Source organism: Psammomys obesus, unplaced genomic scaffold (assembly GCF_907164565.1).
Source record: "Psammomys obesus unplaced genomic scaffold, mPsaObe1.curated_primary_1811, whole genome shotgun sequence".
In the NCBI taxonomy this organism is placed as follows: Eukaryota; Metazoa; Chordata; class Mammalia; order Rodentia; family Muridae; genus Psammomys; species Psammomys obesus.
This window is the reverse complement of record NW_026592732.1, coordinates 685,729-708,698: the sequence shown is the minus strand read 5'-3', so window position 1 is coordinate 708,698 and position 22,970 is coordinate 685,729. Positions and strand designations below refer to the sequence as shown.

Here is a 22,970-nt window from a genome sequence, read left to right as displayed (position 1 = left end):
CTGGTCTGCGCTGCTGTTGGTGTCACGCTGAGAATGTGAAGCTTCTGGTAAAGTCATGCGATTGAGTCCATTTTCCCTTACCCGTGACTGCAGCCCGGGCAGGCCTGGGACACCTTGCTGCAAGAAGGGCTTTTCCCTGCGTGGCCTTCCTTCCCTCAGGCGGCACAACAGCAGGACCCCGAGGTCGGCCTCGGTCAGAAGGGAGTGTGGCATCTGTCCTGCTGGTTCCCGTCTGTCCCACCAGCATCCCCCACACGATGATGCCCAGCTGTGTACTGAAAACTCTCTGCTCTTGTAAAATAAAGATAGCCAAGTGCTGCTGAGAGAATTAAACCACCTCTACACCTGAGAACAGCGTTGCTCTGAGCACCCTGCCTCCACTTTATCCTTCAGCCCTTTCAGAATCACTGCTTGTACTCCTCCCTCATCCCCGCCCAGGGAGGGGGGAGGGTGGGGGAGGAAAGCGAGTCAGCCCAAAGCCCAGCACACCCGCAAGTAGTGAGTTGGGGGGAGGGGTCTTCTCCTTTTCTGCTTTCCTACTTTTTTTTTTTTTTCTTTCAGCCTCGTGGTCCGCAGCCTTTCTTCTTGTCTCCCTCCACTATCTTCTCTCTGCTTTTCCCTTTCTCTGTCTCTAGAGTATCTCCATATTGTCACTGTGCTTCTGTGTCTACCCACTTACATTGTCCCAGTGCTTTACCGCTGAGCCAGGGACCCACAACCCATAGATTTTGAGGCAAGGTCTCAGTACTACAGCTCTAGCTGTCTTTGTGTTCTCAGCACCCCCTTCCTCTGTCTCCTAAGTGCCGGCATTACATGTGTGTGCAGCTATGCAAAGTCCAGCTGCTAGGCTTTGAATTCTGACTAGCTTGACCACTTTAATCAGTTTTTTTTTTTTTGGGGGGGGGTGTATAGTTTTATCTCTCATGCTCACATGGTGACAAATCAACTCATAGCAAGCTATTTATATTTTTTATTTATCCCTTCCAGTGTGACTGTTCACACATTTACTGCAAAAAGACATGAGCACGTCTGATGGGGAAACAGTATATGCCCCAGGCCCCTGGGGGCTTGCATAATAGGTGCAGAATGGCCTTTCTAAAATTGCATCAGCCTTGAGTTCTGAAATGCATCTGTCCCTGAAGACCTCAGCTAAGGGACTATGGACCTGCAATTTGGCACACAATCAAACCTGGTTTTATCTTAATTACCGGCTCAACATTTATTTAATGGTTTTGTAAAAGGACTAATTTTACGGCACTTTTTTTTTTTTTTTTTTTTTTTTTTGGTCTCCTATAGCCCAAGCTGGTCTTGCATTTGCTACGTAGCAGAGGATGACAGTTGTGTTATGTTAACCTTTTCTGAGGGGACAGGAGCAAATGTCTGCTCACCTCAAGGGCACTGCATTCATTACAGGAGAGCATGGGTGACTCAAAGGCAGCTATAGCACTGAAAAGCCAGATCCGGCAGATGACTGACAGTTCATGGAGGCCATGGAGCTAACCTGAATGACCGATAGACTGCTGGGCAGATCAGAGCCTCTGCTCCTGTTACCACTCTGTCCGCTGCCCAATTCACATGCTGGCCAGACTCATTCAGATTCCCCAGAGCTTCTTGTGCCTTGAAGATCATGCCTCGGGCCTTAGCAAGGCCATTAAAATGTTGTGCCATCCAAGGTTTCTGTGGAAGCAACCTCCTGTTATTTGTTATCAGTCGTGTGTGTCCAGCATGCGGAGGTTAGAGGACAGCTTTCAGGTTAGAAGATAGCTTTCAGGGGTTGGTTTCCTCCTTACATCATACCCTGGCATTGAACTCAGGACCTCAGGTCCGTGCTACGGCCACCATTCCTCACTGAACCAGCTCAGCCGTCCTGGATCTGTATACAAGACATGACGACATGACCACTCCGTGGAATGGTTGAGGGGAAGGTTTTCATTTTAGATATGAGAGAGAGAAGAGCCAAAGACAGCTGGAAGGGCCCAGAGCAGAGAGCGACAGTGGTAGACCGAACAGATCCAGCTGGCTGGACTTGACCGTGAGAGAAGCAGAGAAGAGCGAGAGGTGAAGACGGTGTGTGGACAAAGGAGGGAGTGTAGCTGCAATGGCAGGGCTGTAAGAACGAGGAGCTGAGGGGAGGAAGCCCAGTGAACAGGGGAGTTGATGGCAGGGGACTCTGAAGAGTTTCACTGGCACTTTTCCCGCTGAGGTAGCCTGGAGGCCACCATATGCTTTGGTATGCTAATCGGTACCACAAGAAGCTGTTTGTCCCTTCTGCTAGTGATGAGGGAAAAGGCTCCCTTTGGTGGAGGAGTTCCTGAGGAATGCTGGCTCTTGTCTAACCACCGGAATTTGGAGAAGTATAGTTTCCTTTGGACCTGGCAGGATCATGTTTCTTAACTCTCAGAATGAGCAAAGTTCTGCTGGCCCGGTGAACTGAACATCAGACACTGCTTTTCTCAGCCTCTGCTCTCAGGAATGCCTATCCTTTCTTTGTCCCTGATACCCATGGGACATGTGTCCCTAGTGACCCATAGAAGCCGGCCTGTCAGGGACTGCTTTCCCTCAGATGGTCTTAACTTGTGCAGCCCTTGTCTTGAAGAGGGATGGGTAGCTCTTTCGCTCAGTTTTTCTGCCTCCAAGCAGCAGACTGAGCCCATATGCGCCCACGTCTCAGCCTCACAGGCCAGGCTGTGACAGGCTCTTCCACTGCTTGTTTAAAAGTCTTTGCCAATTTGAGCAGTTTGGGTGCTGAGTGTTCCCTGCCTGTCCCCTGTACTGTCCATTCTTGTGTGTTGGATCCTGTATTCCCTTTCTATTAAACATCAGACCCAAAGGCTGGTTCCTGTCACTCCTTCCTGTCCTCTTCTTCCTCATTCTTGATTCTTCCTGTGGGTTCCAGGTTTTACCATCTAACCTATCCACTCTTTCTTTTGGCTGTCCAGGCATGAAAATGGCAGCCTAGCCCTCCCATCTCATCCTCTCTCCCTCTCTTTTGAAAATCAGATTTACCCTGAGGTCTCAAAGGGTAGCCCACCCACCAAGTCCTAGGCTTCCATGGAGGATGCTGGTTGCATCCTCCATGCTGGTTCGTCCCCCTGAGCAGCCACTTGGGGCCCCGTCACACCTCTGTTACACACAGGAGGGGACACACAGTGGCCACAGTGGCCTGGGGACAAGGTTGGCCCATGAATGCTGCTCTGGGGAGCTGTAGTGTGTTCTGTGTTCCTTCAGCGGTGTTCAGTCACCCCACCCTCAAGCATCGGACACCACTCGCCCAGTCAGGGTGGGAAAGCATACCACACAGGAGAAACAGCCACCATGGGGTTTCCCGCCTTGGAGCCGTAGTAGCCTGTCATCCTTGTGGGATCATGGGGCCACCACTCAGCAGGGAGACACCCCACCCTTTGCCTCATCCCGTGAGGGGTGGGACAGGTCAGGGAGAGAGACCCCATGTCTAAAGAAAAGTGACCAATGAAACGGCTGCTGTAACAGCGCGTGCCTGCCTAGAACACTCGAAACCCGGGTATGAGGAGGTTTAGAGTCACCTAGGAGACAAGCCCCTGGCGTGTGTGTCCTAACCTCAGGCACATGGGGGGGGGGGCACCATGGCATGGACGGGACCCTGCACTGAATACAGAGAGGAAAGCAAGCCGAGACCACGAGCACCTGTCACCTCCCTGAGCGGGAGCCCGTCTCAGCACCCCAAGCTCCTGCCGCCACGCTGCACGGTACCCCAACCCTTCCTTCCTTCCGGTGCTCTATCCTGGCAACGTCCAGGCACGGTGGCACACATCTGAGATCCCAGTACTCAGAAGGTAGAGACAGAATCAGGTAGTTCGAGGTTCTCTTTGGCTACATGGCTGAGTTTTGGGGCCACTCTAGACTATGTGAGACCCTGTCTCAAAAAAAAGTCAAACCAGGACAGAACAAAATCACACTTTCTCAGCTTTCGCACTGCTGAAGTTGTTTACAAGAAGTGTTTATAAACCACTTGACTGATTTATAGAAGGGGAAAGTGCCATCTTAATTGCTAGACATTCAGTTTCATCTTAATTTCAAAAAACAAATATGAAAGTGATTCCAGGAGACTGAAGCTCCTGCCGGGAGGATGGCATTTAGAGAGTATGCTGAGGCTGCGCTGCTTCAATCTGCCTGGGGGCAGCCAGGCTCTGACTGTTCCTCCTCTCTTCCGGAAGCTGGCCATGGCTGCACACGCCTGTGGTCCTACTTGTGGACGTGTCAGAACTCCCATGATTTGGAGGCCAGCTTGGCTCACGTAGTGAGACCGTGTCCCACCCCATCCTAGTTTTCGTCCCACTGCTGTGACAAACACCTTGAGCAGAATCAACTTGAGGAAGAAAAGGTTTATTTGGCTTCTGAGTCCTGATCACAGTTCTGTCACTGAAGGAAGTCAATCAGGTTAGGAGGCTCACAGCTGCCTGGAACTCCAGCTCCGGGGGCTCTGCCGGCTTCTGTGGGCACATGCACACACTTGACACACACACACAAGAAGACTCACACATTCAAATTCATATACATAATTGACAATAGAATGAAGTTTTTTTTTTTTTTTTTAAGCTAATTACCTGAGTGGTGGAAAGGAGAGAACGAACACTCTATGCATGATGCAGCGTGTGCGTTAGTCACACACACACACACACACATTTTAATGACTGGCCATGTCATACATGTAACCCAGGAGGCTGAGATAGGATGATCACGAATCTGAGTTACATAATGAATGAGTTCCAGGACAGCTTGAACTACATATCAACGCTCAAAAGAAGTTTTGTTTTGTTTGAGACAGGGTCTTACTCTGTTGCTTTGGACCTCACTGTAGATCTGCCAGCCTCCGCCTCCTGAGTGCTGGGATTACAGGGTGCACCACCATACCTGACCCCACCAAAAAAAAGATGATAATGGTAAGTTCATGTTGTATATATTTTAACAACTTTAAGAATAAACAAGTTTTCAGGAAGTATTTTGTGTAGAGAGTCCCTGTCTGAAAGAACAAAATATATAGAAAGTGTTCGGTGAGGTAGCTCAGTTTGTACCATTCATGCCTAGCCAGTGCCAGGGCCTGAGTTTCAGTCACAGAATAAACCCCATTAACAAAACGAAACAAAACGGGGTGGGGAAGGGCTTGTAGTCCCTGCACTGAGGAGGCAGAGGCGGGAGGGTGCCTGTGGCCAGCCGGTGAAGTCAGCGAGGCCCTGCGTCAGGAGGAGCCTCCTTCCTCAGACGACTGTCCTCTGGCTTTCATAACAGGCATCTACGTGAATACGCACCTGCATCTGTGTGAGCGGACATGCGTGCGTTCGTGCGTGCACACACATACAAAATTTCTTGGAGAGAGGACAATAGTGTCCCCTTCTATATAGAGCGGTATTATTCTGCACCAGACCTGAGTAGAGGCACAGGTAAAGGCACTTATCGCCGAGCCTGAGGACGCACACGTGGAAAGAAAACTGACTCCCCTCAAATGGTCCTCTGACCCGGTAGGTGTGGAAGCATGACCTGAGAAAAGTCAGTTATGGATGAGTTCATCATTGTACCAGATCTGAGTGCAGTGGAAGCCTGCGTGGTTATTAATAACCCAAGCAGCTTGTTCTGCTCTTTGCTGAAAGGAATGTGTCTTGGAATTATCCCAAAAGCTAAAGGTCCTGGAAGCCTTGGGGGATGTGGAAACCAGTGCCATGGCCAGTGAACACGCCGTCCTGAGAGGAGCCCGTTACGCCAGCTGTCCATCTGTTAGGGCCATGCATTGCCGTGGTGTTCTCACTAAAGGCCCCGCCGTGCATTCACCATTCTCTGTTGCCTTAGCAACAGGCTACCCTCCTGAGGATGAGAAAGCACATGAATGCAGTGAACTAGATCCTGGTGGGCTGGCCGGGAGAGGCTGTCTACACCATCACTCCCAACAGTGTGTGAATTAGAGGCCAGCCTGGTACACAGAGCAAGTTCCAGCCAAGCCGGGCTTTGGAGGGAGACCTTGTCTCACGGTGTTTTTTTTTTTTTTTTTTTTTTTTTTTTTTTTTTTTTACTTTTCAGTTTCTAAAGAAAAAGGAATTCACAGGACAATGATTTTGTTTGTTTGTTTTGCTTTTTGAGACAGGGTTTCTCTGTATAACCTTGGCTGTCCTGGACTCTCTTTGTAGACCAGGTTGGCCTTGAACTCACAGATCCACCTAACTCTGCCTTCTGAGTTCTGGGATTAAAGGAGTGCGCCACCATGCGTGGCTCAGGAAATTGTTTTCATTATCGAACATCAAGACAAAGTCAGGCTGGAGAGATGGCTCAGCAGTTAAGAGCGCTGGCTGCTCTACCAGAGGACTTGGGTTGGATCCCAGCACCCACACAAAGGCTCACAGCTGCCTGTAACGCCAGTGGGGGACCTGATGCCCTTTTCTGGGCTTCACCAGCACTGCATGTGGTATGCAGACAAACATGCAGGCAAACTGCACAGACACATGATAAATAAAAACAAAAGGGGGCCCAAATGTGTTACCTAAAACTTCATCTTCTGCTGGGCATGGGGGCGCACACCTGGAATCCCAGCACTTGAGAGGCAGAGGCAGGCGGATCTAGACCTGGCAGGCAGCCTGGTCTAGAAATCCACTCCAGGGCAGCCAAGGCTGCATAGAGAAACCCTGTCTCAAAAACAAAACAAAACAAAAAGAAGAAACAAACAAAATCCCAAAACTTCATCTTCTTTTTAATCAAAATGCTTCTCTTTGAAGAAAAAGATGTCCCCAAATATGCCCATATGTCTTTGAGTGACTTGTCTTTTTCCTTTTTCTTTTATGTTTTTTCTAGACAGGGTTTCTCTATGTAGCCCTGGCTGTCCTGGAGCTCCCTGTGTAGGCTGTCTCAAACTCAGAGATCCGCCTCTGTCTCCCAGGTGCTGGGACTAAAGGCGTGTGCCACCTCCACCTGGCACGAGCTGCCGTTTTAATTCACTGTCTGCCTGATACTTGGCTGCAGCTGCCTGCTCCAGGGGACAGGGTAGTTAGAGTTTTATAACATGCCCACTAGGCAGCAAGAGTAAACTTTTTACCATCAAAACCCACCAAAATGATTCCTGTCAGAAACCAGTGTAGCTTTTCAGAAATGAGAAAATGTTGGTGACACTGAGGTTAGTTAGCTCTGCCTGGGAAGGAGGACTCTGAGGAGCACTCCGTACCAGAATGAAGGTACATATCACTCAAGGAAATCCAATTTTAGTAGGCGTATCAAAGAAGAAGCTGAAATTATTATTAATGTAAACTTGAAAGATTCATTTTTATTATCTGTGTGAGACCGCCCTGTATGTGCATGTGCCCATAGAGGCTGCCAGAGGGTGCCAGAGCCTAGGAACTGGAATTACAGGCAGCTGTGAGTCCCATGGGAGTTCCTAGCCTCCGAAAGAGGCATATGCACTTTTAACCACTGCATGATCTCTCCAGCCCCTCACTTCTCTTTTTCTTTTGCAGAACTAGAGATTGAATTTAGAGCTTCACATATCCTCATCAGCAGGGGCTCTACCACTGAGCCACACTACCAGGCCCTCACTGGGGGATTCTAGGCAGGAGCTCCACCACTGAGACACCCCAGCCCCTCACTGGGGGATTCTAGGCAGGAGCTCTACCACTGAGCCACACTCCCAGGCCCTCACTCAGGGATTCTAGGCAGGAGCTTTAGCATTGAACTACAATCCTGATCCCTCACTGGGGAGTTTTAGATACCTTCCAAATAAACTGCCACCCCCAAAACTATTATCTCAAGAGACTGCTTTGGGGGAATCTAGGGAAAACCGCCACCCTTCTCTAGATCTTGTATGTTTTTGACATACAAGGTCTTGCATGTAGATCTTTTATCATTTGGCTCCATACACCCCCCTCCTCCACCTCCTCTTCTCGGGGCATGTGCAACAGCTCTGGCTAGGGTGAGGGACAATCACCTGTGATGTGGATCAGTTGTTTAGCATGCAGGAAGTACAGGACTCCATCCCTGGCTCCTCATAAACATACTGCAGCAGTCTTCTGTGACCCAGGGGGAAGCAGAAGGATGGAAGGTTCAAAGTCATCCCCAGATATGTAGGGTTTTTTGAGGCTGAAAGCACAAATTAGAAAATATAAATTAGCTGGTCACTGTGGCACACGCCTGTGACCCTAACACTCAGGCAGGCGGATCTCTGTGAGTTTGAGGCCAGCCTGGTCTACAAAGCGAGCCCAGGACAGCCAAGGATACACAGAGAAACCTGTCTCGAAAAACCAATATAAATATATATTTTCCTTCCAAAGACAACCTCTCTGCCTTCGTTGCAGATTTTCAGTGGATTTCAAACCAACCATCGGGGTGTGGTTGTAGGAAACAGAGTGCTTTCGTAGCATGCCCAAGGTATGAGTCTGAGTTGTGTTCTCAGCTCGCGCACGCTCGCGCACGCTCGCACACTCAAATTCGTGCACGCACGCACACACGCACGCACGCACGCACAGAGCCCCAGCTGCAGGTGTTGGCACACACCTTTAATCTGCCAGCATGAGTAGGCCAGCCTTGTCTACGGGGCGAATTCCAGAAAGAGAAACCGTGTCTCTAGAAACACACAACAAAAACAAAAGACCCCACTCCCAAACAAAACCCCCAAGCCACGAGCTTGGGTGAGCTTTGAAGAGGTGTGTGATTGTACAGGGCCACCAGAGGGCAGCAGCTGCACATGGAGACCCGGGACAACCCTTTGATCAGGTTTCGGAGCGACGGCTGGATTCTTAGCTTGCCCGGGCATCTTCTGAAAGCAGCGCTGCTGGGCACCGCTTCAGTGTTTTGAGACAGGGTACCATGTGGCCCAGGTTGGCCTTGGACTTGATGTATTTGGAGGACGGCCTTGAGATCCTGATAGTGCCGGCACTTCTCCAGTGCTGGCGTTCAGGCATCTGTCACACATCTGGTTTCTGCAGTGCTGTGTCGTGGAACTCTTTCATTGGAAGCAAACACTACCTACCGGTGGAACCACACCCCAGGTTCCTTCACTTGCATTCCTTTCCCAATCAGGAAGGACCAATGCCAAGGCTGTGGACCCATCCTTAGGATAGCTGCGGTGACCCAGGATCTATTCACCCTTCTCGGGTTAGGTACTTCGGAGCCATAGGATCCTCTGGTGACAATCACAAGAGCAGGCCTTGAAATGACCCCTCCACTTTGGAGAACAGTTTGGTCAATGGAGTGGCTTGAACAGTGTTGATGCCACCCCCCGCCAAAAAAAAAAAAAAAAAAAAGAAAAAAAAAAAAAAAAAATCCACCCTAGGAACTTTGGACATAAACTTATTTGGAAAAGGGGGCTTTGTCCACAGAAGAGTCGGGAGGACACACAGAAGAGAGGGCTTTGTGAGGAAGGAACAGAGACTGGAGGGAGGCAGCCAGGGGCCACCAGAAGCTGGGCGAGGTCCAGAAAGATCCTTCTGGAACACTCTACAGCGCTTTTCTGGGTCACCGTGACTTCCAGACATATAGATCCTGGAAGAGTGAGACTGTATGCTTTCCAACACGAAAGCCACGACTGTTACAGTCAACACAGAGAGCTAACAACCCACTTTTGTTTAGGGTTTCTCTGTGTAGCCCTGGCTGTCCTAGACTGGCTCTGTAGACCAGGCTGGCCTCGAACTCACAAAGATCCACCTGCCTCTGCCTCCAGAGTGTTGGGATTAAAGGTGTGCACCACCGCTGCCAGGCCTAGTTGGTTAACCTTTAAAATTAGATTTTATGTATTTACTGTGTGTGCCCGCGGTGTAGGAGCCGTAGTCAAAGGACAGACCGCCTTCAACAGTCAGTTCTTCACCCTGGCACTGCCCACAGACCTCCTCTCCTTCCTCCTCGTGTGTGTGTGTGTGTGTGTGTGTGTGTGTGTGTGTGTGTGTGTGTAGGGGGCTCCTTTGTTTTTGCCTCCTGCTTCTCAGGCAGCGCAGATACGACAACCTCTTGCAAGCCCACCAGACCAGGGTCTGCAGTGACTTGCCCACCTCATCCTGCAGAAGCTGAATGGAGCCGCAGCCTGGGGTCTCACTCAGCACCCCAGCCGCCGCAGAGAAGTGGCAGATTGGCACCCTATGGCCGCCTTTCAGCTTCCTTTGGGGAACAGCGTCACCGCCACCTGCTCCGCTTGTGAACTTCCCCGGGGTTCAGGCTTTCTAGGACACTGGGGGCCGTGCACGAGAGACAATCACCTCCCACAATGCTGGGTCACGAGCCAGTTTTCATCCCTACCCAGGAAAAAAGAGCCAGCGAGGTGCACTGTGGGTCAAGTGCTTGCTGACCTGAGTTCACTTCTACACACACACACGCACGCACGCACGCACGCACGCACGCACGCACACACGCGCACACGCGCACACGCGCACACGAAGTTTAAAAAGCAAATCAGAAGCCAGGAGTGGTGGCACACCCCTGTGATCCCAGCCCTCAGGGAGGCAGAGGCAGGGGGAGCTCTGTGAGTTCGAGGCCACCCTGGGTTACAAAGAGGTCCAGGACAGCCAAGGCTACCCAGGGAAGCCCTGTCTCGAAAAACCAAGAACCAAATCAATAAACTTCCCATGTTTACTATTTTTATTTCTTTCTTTCTTTTTTTTTTTTTTTTACTTTTCTTGTTTTGAGACAGTTCTCTGTGTGGCCTTGGCTGACCTCAAACTCAACGTGTAGACTGACTGGCCTCAAACTCATGGAGCTTGGCTTGCCTGCGCTTTCTGAGTGCTGGGAGTCAGCGTAGCGCCGCAGCTGGCTGTTCCTGACTTTCTGAGAGCGTCTCGTGCCTTCTGGGCTAGCCTCGGCTCTGCAGCTAAGGATGGGCTCGCCATGGCGCCTCCTGTGGCCACCTCTCAGGCGCTGACCTCTTAGGCGAGGCAATGCCTAGAACCCCTTCCTCCTGGGCGGGGCGGGGGGGGGGCTGTCTTTGAAATCCAGGGAGTGTGTCCCTCTCGGAATCCATCTCCTTGCACACTCAGGAAGTCTCAGGGCCAAGGGGCCTCACCCAGCTGATGGATCAGATACTCGGGCAGGATGTGGGAGGATAAGGGGGACGATTTCAGATACACGGAAAAGAAAGCAACAAACGATTAGTTATGCTGTTAAGACGGAGTAAGACATTTCTTCTCTTTTGCTTTTTCATTTCATTTATTTCTTTTTCAGGCAGGCTTTCACTCTGTGGCCCTTACTGGCCTCGAATTTACAGAGTGTTAGGATTAACTGTGCACCACACACCTGACCCTAAGGGGTTTTGTTTGTTTGTTTGTTTTGTTTTTTGAGACTTAGTCTTTGCTATGCAGTCTGGTGCCTGGAATTTTTGATCCTACTGCTTCCGTGTAAGTAAGCAAGGTGCTCATTGGCCACACACTGGCCATCCTAGCGGGGGCTCCCTCCACCCGGGGCTCGCTCAGAGCACTCAGCACCACCCCGCACCAACTACACAGAGGGGAGTCAGCTTGGAAAGTGGAGGAAGTCTGTGGCCCCGGAAGGAAGGAGGGTGATTTCCAGGGCCTCTTCTCCTCTGGGCTGCAGCTGTGTTCCCAGCTTCGGTTCCTCCATCTGAGGAGGACTCTTCTTCATCTGAAGGAAGTTTGGGGTTTCTGAGATGTCCAGAGGACAGGAATGGTGACCGAAGCCTGGCTCCCCAGCCAGGCAGCCTTTATAGCCGGAAAGCACCCAGGAGTGTGCCACCATGCCTGACCTAAGCCCCTTTCTTCTCTCCTTCCTATAAAGCACTGGCTCTCAACCTGTGCGTCATGACCCTGGGGCCGTATCAGAAACGCTGCGTGTCAGAGACTTACATCATGATTCGTAACGGTAGCAGAATTATGGTCCTGAAGTAGCAAAGAAATAATGTTCTGGTCAGGGTCACCACAACATGAGGAGCTGTACTAAATGGCCGCAGCGTTACAAAGGCTGAGGAGCCCCGCTACAAAGGGTCTCGAGAAGCCTGGTCTGGATTGGAACTCAGGGTGCAGTGAGGAGGGGAACTTGAACTTCCCATTCTATGCTGGGAATGGCTTTGTGTGCACTAGGCGAGCCTTCAACCAACCGAGCCACAATTCCAGAACACTTTGGTTTTGGTGTGTTATCCCACCCCCCATGGGAGATGACCTCCAAGACCTGGGCCATCTCTGCAGCCTGTGTGTGCTTTCTGGCTATAAAGGCTGCCTGGGGCTAAAGAGATGGCTCAGTGGTTTAAGAACACTGTCTGCTCTTCCAAAGGACCTGGGTTCAATTCCCAGCACCCACATGGCAGCTCACAACTGTCTGTAATGCCAATTTCAATGGATCTGACACCTTCATACTAATGCACATAAAATAAAATTAAATAAATTTAAAAAAAAAAGGCTGCCTGGCTGGGGAGCTGGGCTGCGCGGTCACCATTCCTGTCCTCTGGACATCTCAGAAACCCCAAACTTCCTTCAGATGAAGAAGAGTCCTCCTCAGATGGGGGAACCGAAGCCAGGAACACAGCTGCAGCCCAGAGAAGAGGCCCTGGAAATCGCCCTCCTTCCTTCTGGGGCCACAGACTTCCTCCACTTTCCAAGCTGACTCCCCTCTGTGTTGTTGATGCGGGGTGAGCCCCGGGTGGAGGGAGCCCCAGCTAGGATGGCCAGTGTGTGGCCAATGAGCACCTCTGAGAGACAGGACAGTCATTTCCTCTCAGCAGCCTGCATCTCTTCTTGAGGCTTTCAGAAGCACAGCCCAGGCGACAGGAGGGAACTTCAGTAGCCAGGAGGAGCCAGGACATGGTGAGTGCGTCCTCTGCCCCCTCCCTCTCCCTGTCTGACTTATTTGCCCCTTTCCTTCTTCACCATTCCCTCTTCTGCCCTTTTCCACCAGCACCCACAGCTCACATTCAGAGGATGTGATGTGAGCAAGCACTAAGAGAAGTCACAGGGCTGTAGACTCAGGAAGGTTCTTCAGGCTGGGCACAGTGGTGCAGGCCTGCAATCCCAGCACTCAGGAAGGCAGAGGCAGACAGACCTCTGAGTTCAAGGCCAGCCTGGTCTACAAAGGGAGTCCAGGACAGCCAGGGCTACACAGAGAAACCTTGTCTTGAAAACAAAACAAAAAGATTCTTGAGGGCAGGAAGGCCTGGAATCAGCTCTCCAAAAGGAAGAGTTCTGCAAGTTGGGCATGTTCCTTTACGCCTGCAATCTGAGCCCTCAAGGGCCTGAGGCAGGGTGCTGCCATCCAAGGCCAACCTGGGCTATATGTAAGTTTCAGGCTAGCCTGAGTTACTATATTGGGAAATACTGTTTGTGTTAAAAGACATTTGTGTTAAAAGACAAATGGGTCGGAGATCCAGCCCAGGTGTGAGCGTGCTTGGTGGCAGTGCTGAAGCCCTGGTCCTACTATTGGCACCCCGTAAAACTGGATGTGGGGGTACATGGAATCCTTGCCCTTGGGAGGGAGGCAGACGCAGGAAAGTTGGAAGTTCAATCTCACATAGTAACTTTAAGGTTAGCCTGGGCTTCATGAGGCCCCATCTTAGAAGAGCAACAACAAAAGCCAATTTTACAAACTACCGATGGTGGTGGCTCAGCCTGCTCTCCCAGCTCTGAGGAGGCTGAAGCAGGAGGCGTGAGAGTTTGAGGTAAGCCTGGGCAACTTAGTTGAGACCCTGTCTCCAAAAGGAAAAATAAAGAGACGAAAAAAAAAAACAAAACAGAATGAATAAAGGAAGGAAGGATGACTTTAAAATTGCAGCACTCGGGAGGCAGAGGCAGGAGGATTTCTGTGGGTTTGAGGCCAGCTTGGTCTACAGAGAGAGTTCCAGGGCAACCAGGGCTACACAGGGAAACCCTGTCTAAAAACAACCAAAAAACAAGTAAAGAAGTCTAAGGAGGTCAGTGTTGGGAATCTTGACAGCCAGTCTGGAAAATGGTCATTTCCAGAAAGGTTAGATGGGAACCTGAAGCCAGGCAGGAGCACTGGGTCTGGGCCCCTTTGTAGTTAGCAGAGTTGGTCGGTTGGGCAGCTGATGGTCTGAGGCCATGTCCTCTCAGATGGCTGTTTTCTTGTGTCTGGGACCTGAGGCTGTGTCACGGTGCTAGCAGCCCCATGATCTCACACCACTGCAACAGAGGACACGGTCTTGCTTCATCCTCACAAAAGAGGAAACAGAAAACTCGAGGACTAAGGAGGGTATGAGCTTTCTTCATCCCTTGGTCTCCTCCTCTGGGTCAGCCCTGAGCAACTGGGGTTTCCAGAACAGGGCGGGTCAAGACCCGCTGCTCTTTCACCTTCTTATGCCGTGTTCCTAAGGACTAAGTCACTCTGTGGATCTGAACTGTAGAGTCCCTGTTTCGGCCTGGGGTATGGCTCTAGATTCTTCAGCTAATGCTCTATGGTCAAGCTGTGCTCCTTACCCTCCCCTAGCCTCTCACAGTGTGTGTGTGTGTGTGGGGGGGGGTTCTAGGCAGGTACTTTATCACTGAGCCACACCCAAGCCCCTTACTGGGGGATTCTAGGCAGGGGCTTTACCATAGAGCTATGCCCCAGCCCCTCACTGGGGGATCTAGGCAAGAGCTCTACCACTGAGCCACACCCCCCAGCCCCTCACTGGGGTATTCTAGGCAGGGGCTCTACCACTGAGCCACAACCCCAGCCCCTTACTTGGAGATTCTAGGCAGGGGCTCTCTAGTGAGCTACATTTCAGTCCTTGATCTTTTAAAACAGAATGTTACTATGTAACCCAAATTGGTCTTAATCACACTCTCCTTCCTCAGCCTCCAGAGTGCTGGGATTACAGGCGTGTGCCCCCATGGCTAGCTCCTACACATACTTTTTCTTACCTCGTTTGAATGAGTAATTTTTAATATTGCGAGTAGGCACTTACTGAGTGCTTACTGCATGAGAGTCCTCTTGTTAAGTGCATTAGATTTACTGCATAGTAAACTATCAATATGGGGATATAAAATACTCATGTACTGCAAGGGTGCCACAGCCTTTTTAACTTTCAAACTTCCCAGTGGGAAGAAGTTTCATTCCCTCTCAATGAAGATTTACGCCACTGTTTTCTCTCTTTGTCTTTGTCTATCTCTTTCAAAAAGGGTCTCTGTACATAGCCTTGGCTGTCCTGGAACCCTGTGTAGGAGATTCTATTGCCTCTGCCTCCCAGACGCTTGAATTAAAGACGTGAGCCACACCACATTGAACCCCCATTCTTTAGGTAGCATACGGCCTTTGAAAGAGACGGCTCTGGGGATTCCTCTCCCATCTCTGCTCTTGCTAATAGAGAGGCTTTCTAACTTATCCAGAGCCTCACTTTTTCCATCTGTAGAATGGGCATAGCCACAGGAGCAGCCCTCTGAAGGCTGCCATACTTAAAAATGTTAAGTATTTTTGAGATAATACTTAAAAATGAGATAATACTTAAAAAGAACAGTTGAAAGCTGCTCACAGTGGCACATATCTATAATCCTAGCACTCAGGAGATAGAGGCAGGAGGATCAGGAGTTCAAGGCCAGTCTCAAACCCTGTCTCAAACAAAACAAAACAAAACAAACAAATATAAAAACAAACAAACAAACAACCCCCCCCAACCAAACAAAAAAAGTATGTAAACTCAGGACCAGGCTAATTATTGTTATTTGGAAACAGGTTCTCATGTAGCCCAGGCTGAACCTAGAACTTGGCTACACTCTGTAGCCAAGGATGCCTTTGACACCTCTGTCCTCCTGCCTGACCTCTGACCTCTGTGATATGTATGTGCAGACTGTTTTGTCATATTCCTTAAGCAGCTATTTCCATATCCTTTATTTGTTCATAAGATTTGTTTCTCACTGTGTGTGCACTTGCGTAGTCCGTGTGCCGCACCTGTGAGGATGCCCGCACGGGGCAAAGGGAGAGGTCGGATTCCCCGGAGCTGGAGGTGAGGGCAACTCTGAGACTCTCATGGGAAAGGGACTCAGATCCTCTGCAAAGGCAGCCAGCACTCCTCAGTACTGAACCATCTCTCCACCCCCTTCTGTTTCTTTTTTCCAGTTTTCTTCTCCTTCTTAAAAATATTTTTTTGAGCTTATGCTCAGTTGAGCGCACAGACATGGAGACAGTGCTTACGAAGGGCATCTTGTGTGATACCGTTTCAGGAGAAGGCCGTGGCCTCGTACTTCCATGCCCAAGAACCACATAAACAGGAGAAAGCTCTCTTACCCCCAGTCCCTCCTAGGCAAGCATTGCTGTGTGCGAAGGGCCGGTGTATATGCAAATGAATGAACACTAACACACCCATACAAGTTCATACATCACAAAAGAAGCGGTTCTAAAACATTTTCCCTAGGGGCTGGAGGGATGGCTCAGTGGTTAAGAGCACATGGGCTGCTCTACCAGAGGACCCGGGTTCAATTCTAGCACCACATGGTGGCTCACAACTCTGTAATTCCAGATCCGGGGCATCTAACGCCCTAACACAGACATACATGCAGGCAGAACCACTAAATAAAAAGAAATAAATTGTAAAAAAAAAAAAAAAAAATTTCCTGGGGCTGGAGAGATGGCTCAGAGGTTAAGAGCACTTGGCTGTTCTTCCAAAGGTCCTGAGTTCAGTTCCCAGCAACCACATGGTGGCTCACAATTGTCTACAATGGGATCTGGTGCCCTCTTCTGGTGTGTAGGCACACGTGCAGGCAGAACGCTGTATACATAACAAATAAATTTTAAAAAAGTTTTTTTTTTCTCTAGATATTGGTGACCTTTCTGAACCATTAATATCTTCCTCATTCTTTTAACACTTGCGTAATACTTTGTTGCCTAGAGGCTATTACTAACTTACTCAATCCCTTTTGTCAGCTAGTTCTGAACTTTGTTTGTTTTATGTTTTGAGGGAGAATTTTGGTAGTCCAGTCTGGTGTCAAACTCAGGCTCCTCTTGCCTCAGCTTCCCAAGTGCTGGGATCACAGATATGAGTCATGCTCAGCAGTATTCCCCCTTTGTGGGGACTCTGTAAAGGCCGAAGCTTCCTGAGATGTTTGTATCTGGAACCTCCTGGCAACCACAGAGCTTGGCTCAGCATCTTTTTCTCTGCCTCATGAAGTCAGAGAGAGGAGAGGGTGAGGAAGGGAGCTGGCCAGCTGACAAGGTGGCGAGATCAGGGGTACAGAGGCCCCTGCTTTGGAGGACAAGTCACTGCAGTAAGGATGATGAGAGCAGGAGGGGCCAGCAGATGCTTGCCCTCCCTGTCTGGGGACCGGGATGGCAGAGTGTGAGGGTTCCTCTTGGGCCCAGAATTAGCCCTCTAGTGGCCTGAGCATGGGACCTTGGGGGTGCCGGAGTGGCAAATAGAAAGATACAAAGCTGAGTGCGAGCTAGAGTAGGAAGAGTGGCTGGGGCTCCGAGCCATGCTCCGAGCATTTTCCTCTCTCCTTTGAAAATTATGGTTTTTGTTTTTCAAGAAAGGGTTTCTCCGTGTAACCCTAACTGTCTTGGAACTCTCTGTAGACCAGGCTGGCCTCGAACTCAGAGATCCACCTGCCTCTGCCTCCCAAGTGCTGGGACAAAAGGTGTGTGCCGCCACCATCTGGCTTGAAATATTTTTAAATTATAGAAAAGTATGAGAATAGTACAAGAAGTGTTATTTCTCTTCTTTTGTTGTTGTTGTTATTTGTTATTACTCAGACAGGGTCTCACTGTGTAGCTCAGGCTGGTTTTCAACTTAATGCATAGCCCAGACTGGTCTGGAGCGCCTCATCTTCCTGCCTCAGGCTCCTCAGGGCTGGGATTACAGACGTGTGCGACAGTAAATTCCTGTATCCCCCCACCCAAGAGTCCCCAGATGTAGTCTATCTATATATCTGTTTACCTAGGCATATATCTATATAAATCCGTGTATGTATCCACATTCCATTTAAAAATTATTTATTTATTATGTATGCAGCTGAGGGTGACTCTTTTGCCTCCATCTCCCAAATTCCGGGGTGGGAGACACCATTTCTAGTTTCACATTTTGCAGGGTTTGGAGCCCCTCTGGGGTTTCATGAGTTCCAGGCAAGCACTCTACCAGCACTCCATGCCCACTCCTGCCCAGCTGTTTTTTCTCTGAGATTGGATTTCCTGTAACAGGCTTTCTCGGACTGCCTCCAACCCTGTCTCCAGCTATGAATACCAGGGTTTTAGCCACTAGCCACATGCCAGGCTTAATAAAGAGCTTTCAAAGCAGAGGTTTGCAACCTGTGGTCATGACCCCTTTGGGGGTTCAAACGACCCTTTCACAGGGGTCGCCTTAGACCATTGAACAACAGATATTTACAGTATGATTCATAACAGTAGTAAGATTACAGTTATGGAGTAGCAACAAAAATAATGTTATGGTTGGGATTCACCACAACATGAGGAGCTGTATGAAGGGGTCTCGGCACTCGGAAGTTTAAGAGCTGCTATTTTGAAGGAAAGCCTCAAGGCGCCCGCCCACGACTGTTCTCAGAGGCCCACACTGCCCACTGTGCTTAAACATCATGGTTACACTGTCAGCCTGGGCATGCCCACCGCAGAATGAAGCTTCACTTCCAAGAATGAGGCATTTTAAAATACACGACATTTCCCTGTCTTTATTTCAACTTTAGGTTTTGGTCCAAATTCAGGGCACACACCTATAATCCCAGCACATAGGAGGTGGAGGCGGGAGGGTTAGCAGTTTGTCATCTTCAGCTGCATAATGAGCTTTGGGACTAGCCTGGGATACAGTGGACCCTATCAAAGAGCTAAACAACAAAGAAGTAACAACAAAATTATTACTATTATTATTATTACTATTATTATTTGCAAGCAGGAATAGTGTCTGGCCACATAGCTCAAGCTGACCTTGAACTCATGACAGTTCTCATATACATTTTGATTCTTTAAAATGTTTCATTGGGAGCTGGAGAGATGGCTCGGCAGTCAAGAGTACTTGCCAGAGAACAGGAGTGTAGCTCCTAGCATCTACATAGAATATCTCATAACCACTTGTAACTCCAATGGTTCAGTGTTCTCTTTTGGCTTCCCAGGGCCTCTGCACATGCGCCCGAGCGCAAGCGTGAGCGCGCGCGCACGCGCGCACACACACACACACACACACACACACACACACACACAAAATTAAAAAAAAATCGCATCAACTGGGCAGTGGTGGCACACACCTTTAATCCCAGCTCTCAGGAGGCAGAGGCAGGCAGATCTCTGAGTTTGAGGCCAGCCTGGTTTACAGAGTGAGTTTTAGGACAGCCAGGGATACACAGAGAAACCCTGTCTCAAAACAAAACAACACAAAACAAAACAAAAACCCCACATGAATAGCAAGACGGTTTAGCAGGTACTATGCTTCACCCCAAAAGCCTGGTGGCCTGAGTTCTACCCTAGAACCACGTAAAGGTTGAGGGAGAGAACAGAGTCCACAAAGTAATCCTCTGACCTCCAGCTGTGTGCTGCAGCATGCACATTTATGGACAAAAACAAAACAAAACACCCCCCCCCCCGAAATCAAACCATCTCATTGTCCAGGCATGACAGCGCACACCTTGAGTCCCAGCCCTCAGGAGGCAGAAGCGGGTGGGCTCTGTGAGTGTGTGGAGCCAGCCTGGTCAACAGAGTGAGACTGTCTCAACAGCATCCCGTGCCACCCCCAACCCCAGATATGAGATTGGGGCCTGGAGAGATGGCTCAGCTCTTCCAAAGAAGCCGGGTTCAATTCCCAGCACCCATGTGGCAGCTCACAGCTGTCTGTCACTCCCGTTCTAGGGGATCCAACACCCTTGTACAGACACGCGCAGGTAAAACACCAGTGCACATGAAATAAAAATAAAGAAATTCTAAAAATTGGATTGGGGTCTAGGTATAGTGGGCCTTGCCGGTGCTCTGAGAGTTTGTGGAAGGACCAGCATGATTTCAATTCATCCTGGGCTGCAGAATGACTTCAAGACCAGTTTGGGTAACTTGCAGAGACCGAGTCTCAAAGTACGAAATAAAAAATCCTCAGAATGCCCCTGCCCCATCCCCTGGGAATGTGTCTCATGCTATCTACCTTTTTGACTCTGCTTAGGACCTCATCGACTACCCCACATATGATTATGAAAATACAACCCTAAACTTCGATGATCCTGTGGACGGCCCTCACATCCCCCAGATGCCTTTTGGGGACATTGTGGCCCTGATCATCTACTCGGCCGTGTTCCTGGTGGGAGTTCCCGGGAACGCGCTGGTGGTGTGGGTGACAGCATGCGAGGCCAGACGCACCATCAATGCCATCTGGTTTCTAAATCTGGCAATGGCTGACCTCCTCTCGTGCTTGGCGCTGCCCATCCTGTTCACGACCATTATTAACCATAACTACTGGCACTTCAGCTCCCTGGCCTGCACGGTCCTGCCCTCACTCATCCTGCTCAACATGTATGCCAGCATCCTGCTGCTGGCCGCCATCAGTGCCGACCGTTTCCTGCTGGTGTTCAACCCCATCTGGTGTCAGAAGGTCCGAGGGACTGGCCTGGCGTGGATGGCCTGCGGGGTGGCCTGGGTCCTGGCCCTGCTCCTCACCATCCCGTCCTTCATGTTCCGTCAGGTGCATGAGGACCTGGAGTCAAAAATGATGTGTGGCGTTAACTACGGGAAGGGAGGCCTCCAGAAGGAGAGGGCTGTGGCTGTTCTTCGGCTGGTCTTGGGTTTCGTGTGGCCTCTGCTCACTCTCAGCATTTGTTACACCTTCCTGCTGCTCAAGACCTGGAGTCGCAAGGCCACGCGCTCCACCAAGACCGTCAAGGTGGTGGCGGCCGTGGTGACCTGTTTCTTCGTCTTCTGGCTGCCCTATCAGGTCACGGGGGTGATGATGGCCTGGCTGCCTGTAGCCTCGCCCACTTTCAAAAAGGTAAAGAAGCTGGACTCACTGTGTGTGTCCCTGGCCTACATCAACTGCTGTGTCAATCCTATCATCTACGTCATGGCCGGCCACGGTTTCCACGGGCGGCTCCGCAGGTCGCTCCCGAGCATCATCCGGAACGCGCTCTCAGAAGACGCGGTGGGCAGGGACAGCAGGACCTTCACGCGGTCCACTGTGGACACCTCCACCCAGAAGAGTCAGGCAGTGTAGTGGAGGCACCAGGACTGGTCCAGCCCTTCCTTTTCTCAGCCCCTCTCCTCCTGCTCCTTCTTCCTCCCTTCTCTGTGCATGTTTCATTTTATGCGACTCTCTCCAAGTTGCCCCAACTAGCCTGGAGCTCAGGATCCTCCTGAATGCTGAGATTAGAGGCAGGAATTCCTTTGAAGAAGAGCGTCACATTGAGAGATTACTTGACTCTCTTTCTGAGGCCCGCCCCGCTCAGGCTGCTCACCTGCAGTCGCTGGGCAGATGCTGGGGGCTGTATGACTAGAGAAGCAGAGAATTCTTTTTTTTTTTTTATGCCACTGGGGATTGAACTCGGGGCTCACAGATAACAGTCAAGCAAACTACCACTGAGCTATAGGCCCCGACTCCAGACAATCAGTAACCACCCACCCTTCGTTTCTTTTCTTTTTTTCTTTCTTTTTTTGAGACAAGGTCTTAAGTAGACTAGTCTGGCCTTGAACTCCAGATCTTCCTTCCACCATCCTCCAAGGGTTGTGACTGTAGGCTTGTGCCACTGTGCCCAACCATCCTTTATTTCTACAATTTTGTCTTTTTATGAATGGAATTCGATGGAATCCAGCATACCCAAGCTTTGTAAAAACAAATATGTGTGGCTTACATGATAAAGAGCTTTTTTGAAGGTACAGAAATACGTTATTTAATTTCTAGGCATTTGTTTCCTTATTTTATAGGGGTGTAATGGCTAATGTCCTGGCTTATATGTGATGGTCAGAGGACAGCTTGTTGGAATTGGTTCTCTCATTTCAGCCTTGGTCCTGGGAACACAACCCACATCACCAGACTTTCATGTAGCCCAGGCTAGCTACATGTTTCTGTTGACTTGTATCATTGGCCAGAGATGGAGTGTTTTATCATGTGAGATGGACTGTTTTATCATGTGCACTTTCAGCTTGGAGAATGTGTGCGCGTGAGTGTATGTGCTGGCTAGAACACAGGTGCAGAACGACATCAGAAGGACTGGGCAGGTGGGCGAACGGTTTTGAATTTTCTGGTCAGCATATTAAAAAAGTGAAAACAGAAAGATCAGACAAGAGGAGCCTGCTGTGGAGGCACAGCCTGTGTTCCCAGCGTGTGGGAGGCTCGGGAGCCAGACCGAGCATTACAGGCCAGCCTGGGGTACCCAGGGAGGCTCTGTCTCAGGAACTCCAAACAAGAATCCAAACAAATGATAAACAAAGTAAGATCCTGGAGTTTGGCTCTGCGAGGTCCTCGCTCCTTCCCAAAGGGCATGTGACCCTTGGCTTCTTCGTGGATTGTGCCGTTGATACTCTGTGACACTAAGGATGTACAGGCTCCCTGCCCTGGCATTCATTTTATGTCTGTTTGCTTATTTTGAGGCAGGATCTCTTCACATGGCCCTGGCTGTAGGGGAAGTCACAATTCAGACCAGGCTGGCCTGGAACTCACAGAGATCTCCTGCCTCTGCCTCCTGAGTGCTGGGATTAAAGGCGTGTGCCGCCACACCCTGCTTTATTCTTTTTTTGGATGGCCTCTATGGGGTTGAAACTAACTTTCTTTCTTTCCTTCTTCCTTCCTTCCTTCCTTCCTTCCTTCCTTCCTTCCTTCCTTCCTTCCTTCCTTCCTTCCTTCCTTCCTTCCTTCCTTCTCTTTCTCTCTTTTTGAGACAGACTCTCATGTAGCCCAAGCTAGCCTTAAGCGGGTTATATAGTTGAATCCAATCTTAAACTTCTGACCCTTTCCCTCACCTCCCATGTGGTGGGGTTACAGGTGTGACCCCGAGTTGTCTCACTCTCATGATTTTCTCCTCACTGTTCACGTCTGACTTCCCACAGCTACTCACCTACACACCTGTGTCTCGGCTGTCCTTCCTCAAACCTCTTCCTCCCTTTCCTTCTCCTTTCCACTGGCTACCTGACCC

The 22,970-nt window shown here is 50.0% G+C and overlaps 1 protein-coding gene across 1 annotated transcript; it reads left to right on the top strand.

The window, feature by feature from the left end:
* Nucleotides 1-12,694: 12,694 nt before the first annotated feature.
* C5ar1 (complement C5a receptor 1) lies at nt 12,695-21,708 on the top strand. Its single transcript, XM_055615581.1, has 2 exons — nt 12,695-12,746; nt 20,015-21,708. Exons 1-2 carry the CDS (start codon nt 12,744-12,746, stop codon nt 21,053-21,055), a joined length of 1,044 nt encoding a protein of 347 aa, XP_055471556.1. The 5' UTR covers nt 12,695-12,743; the 3' UTR covers nt 21,056-21,708.
* The last annotated feature ends 1,262 nt before the right edge of the window (nt 21,709-22,970 follow it).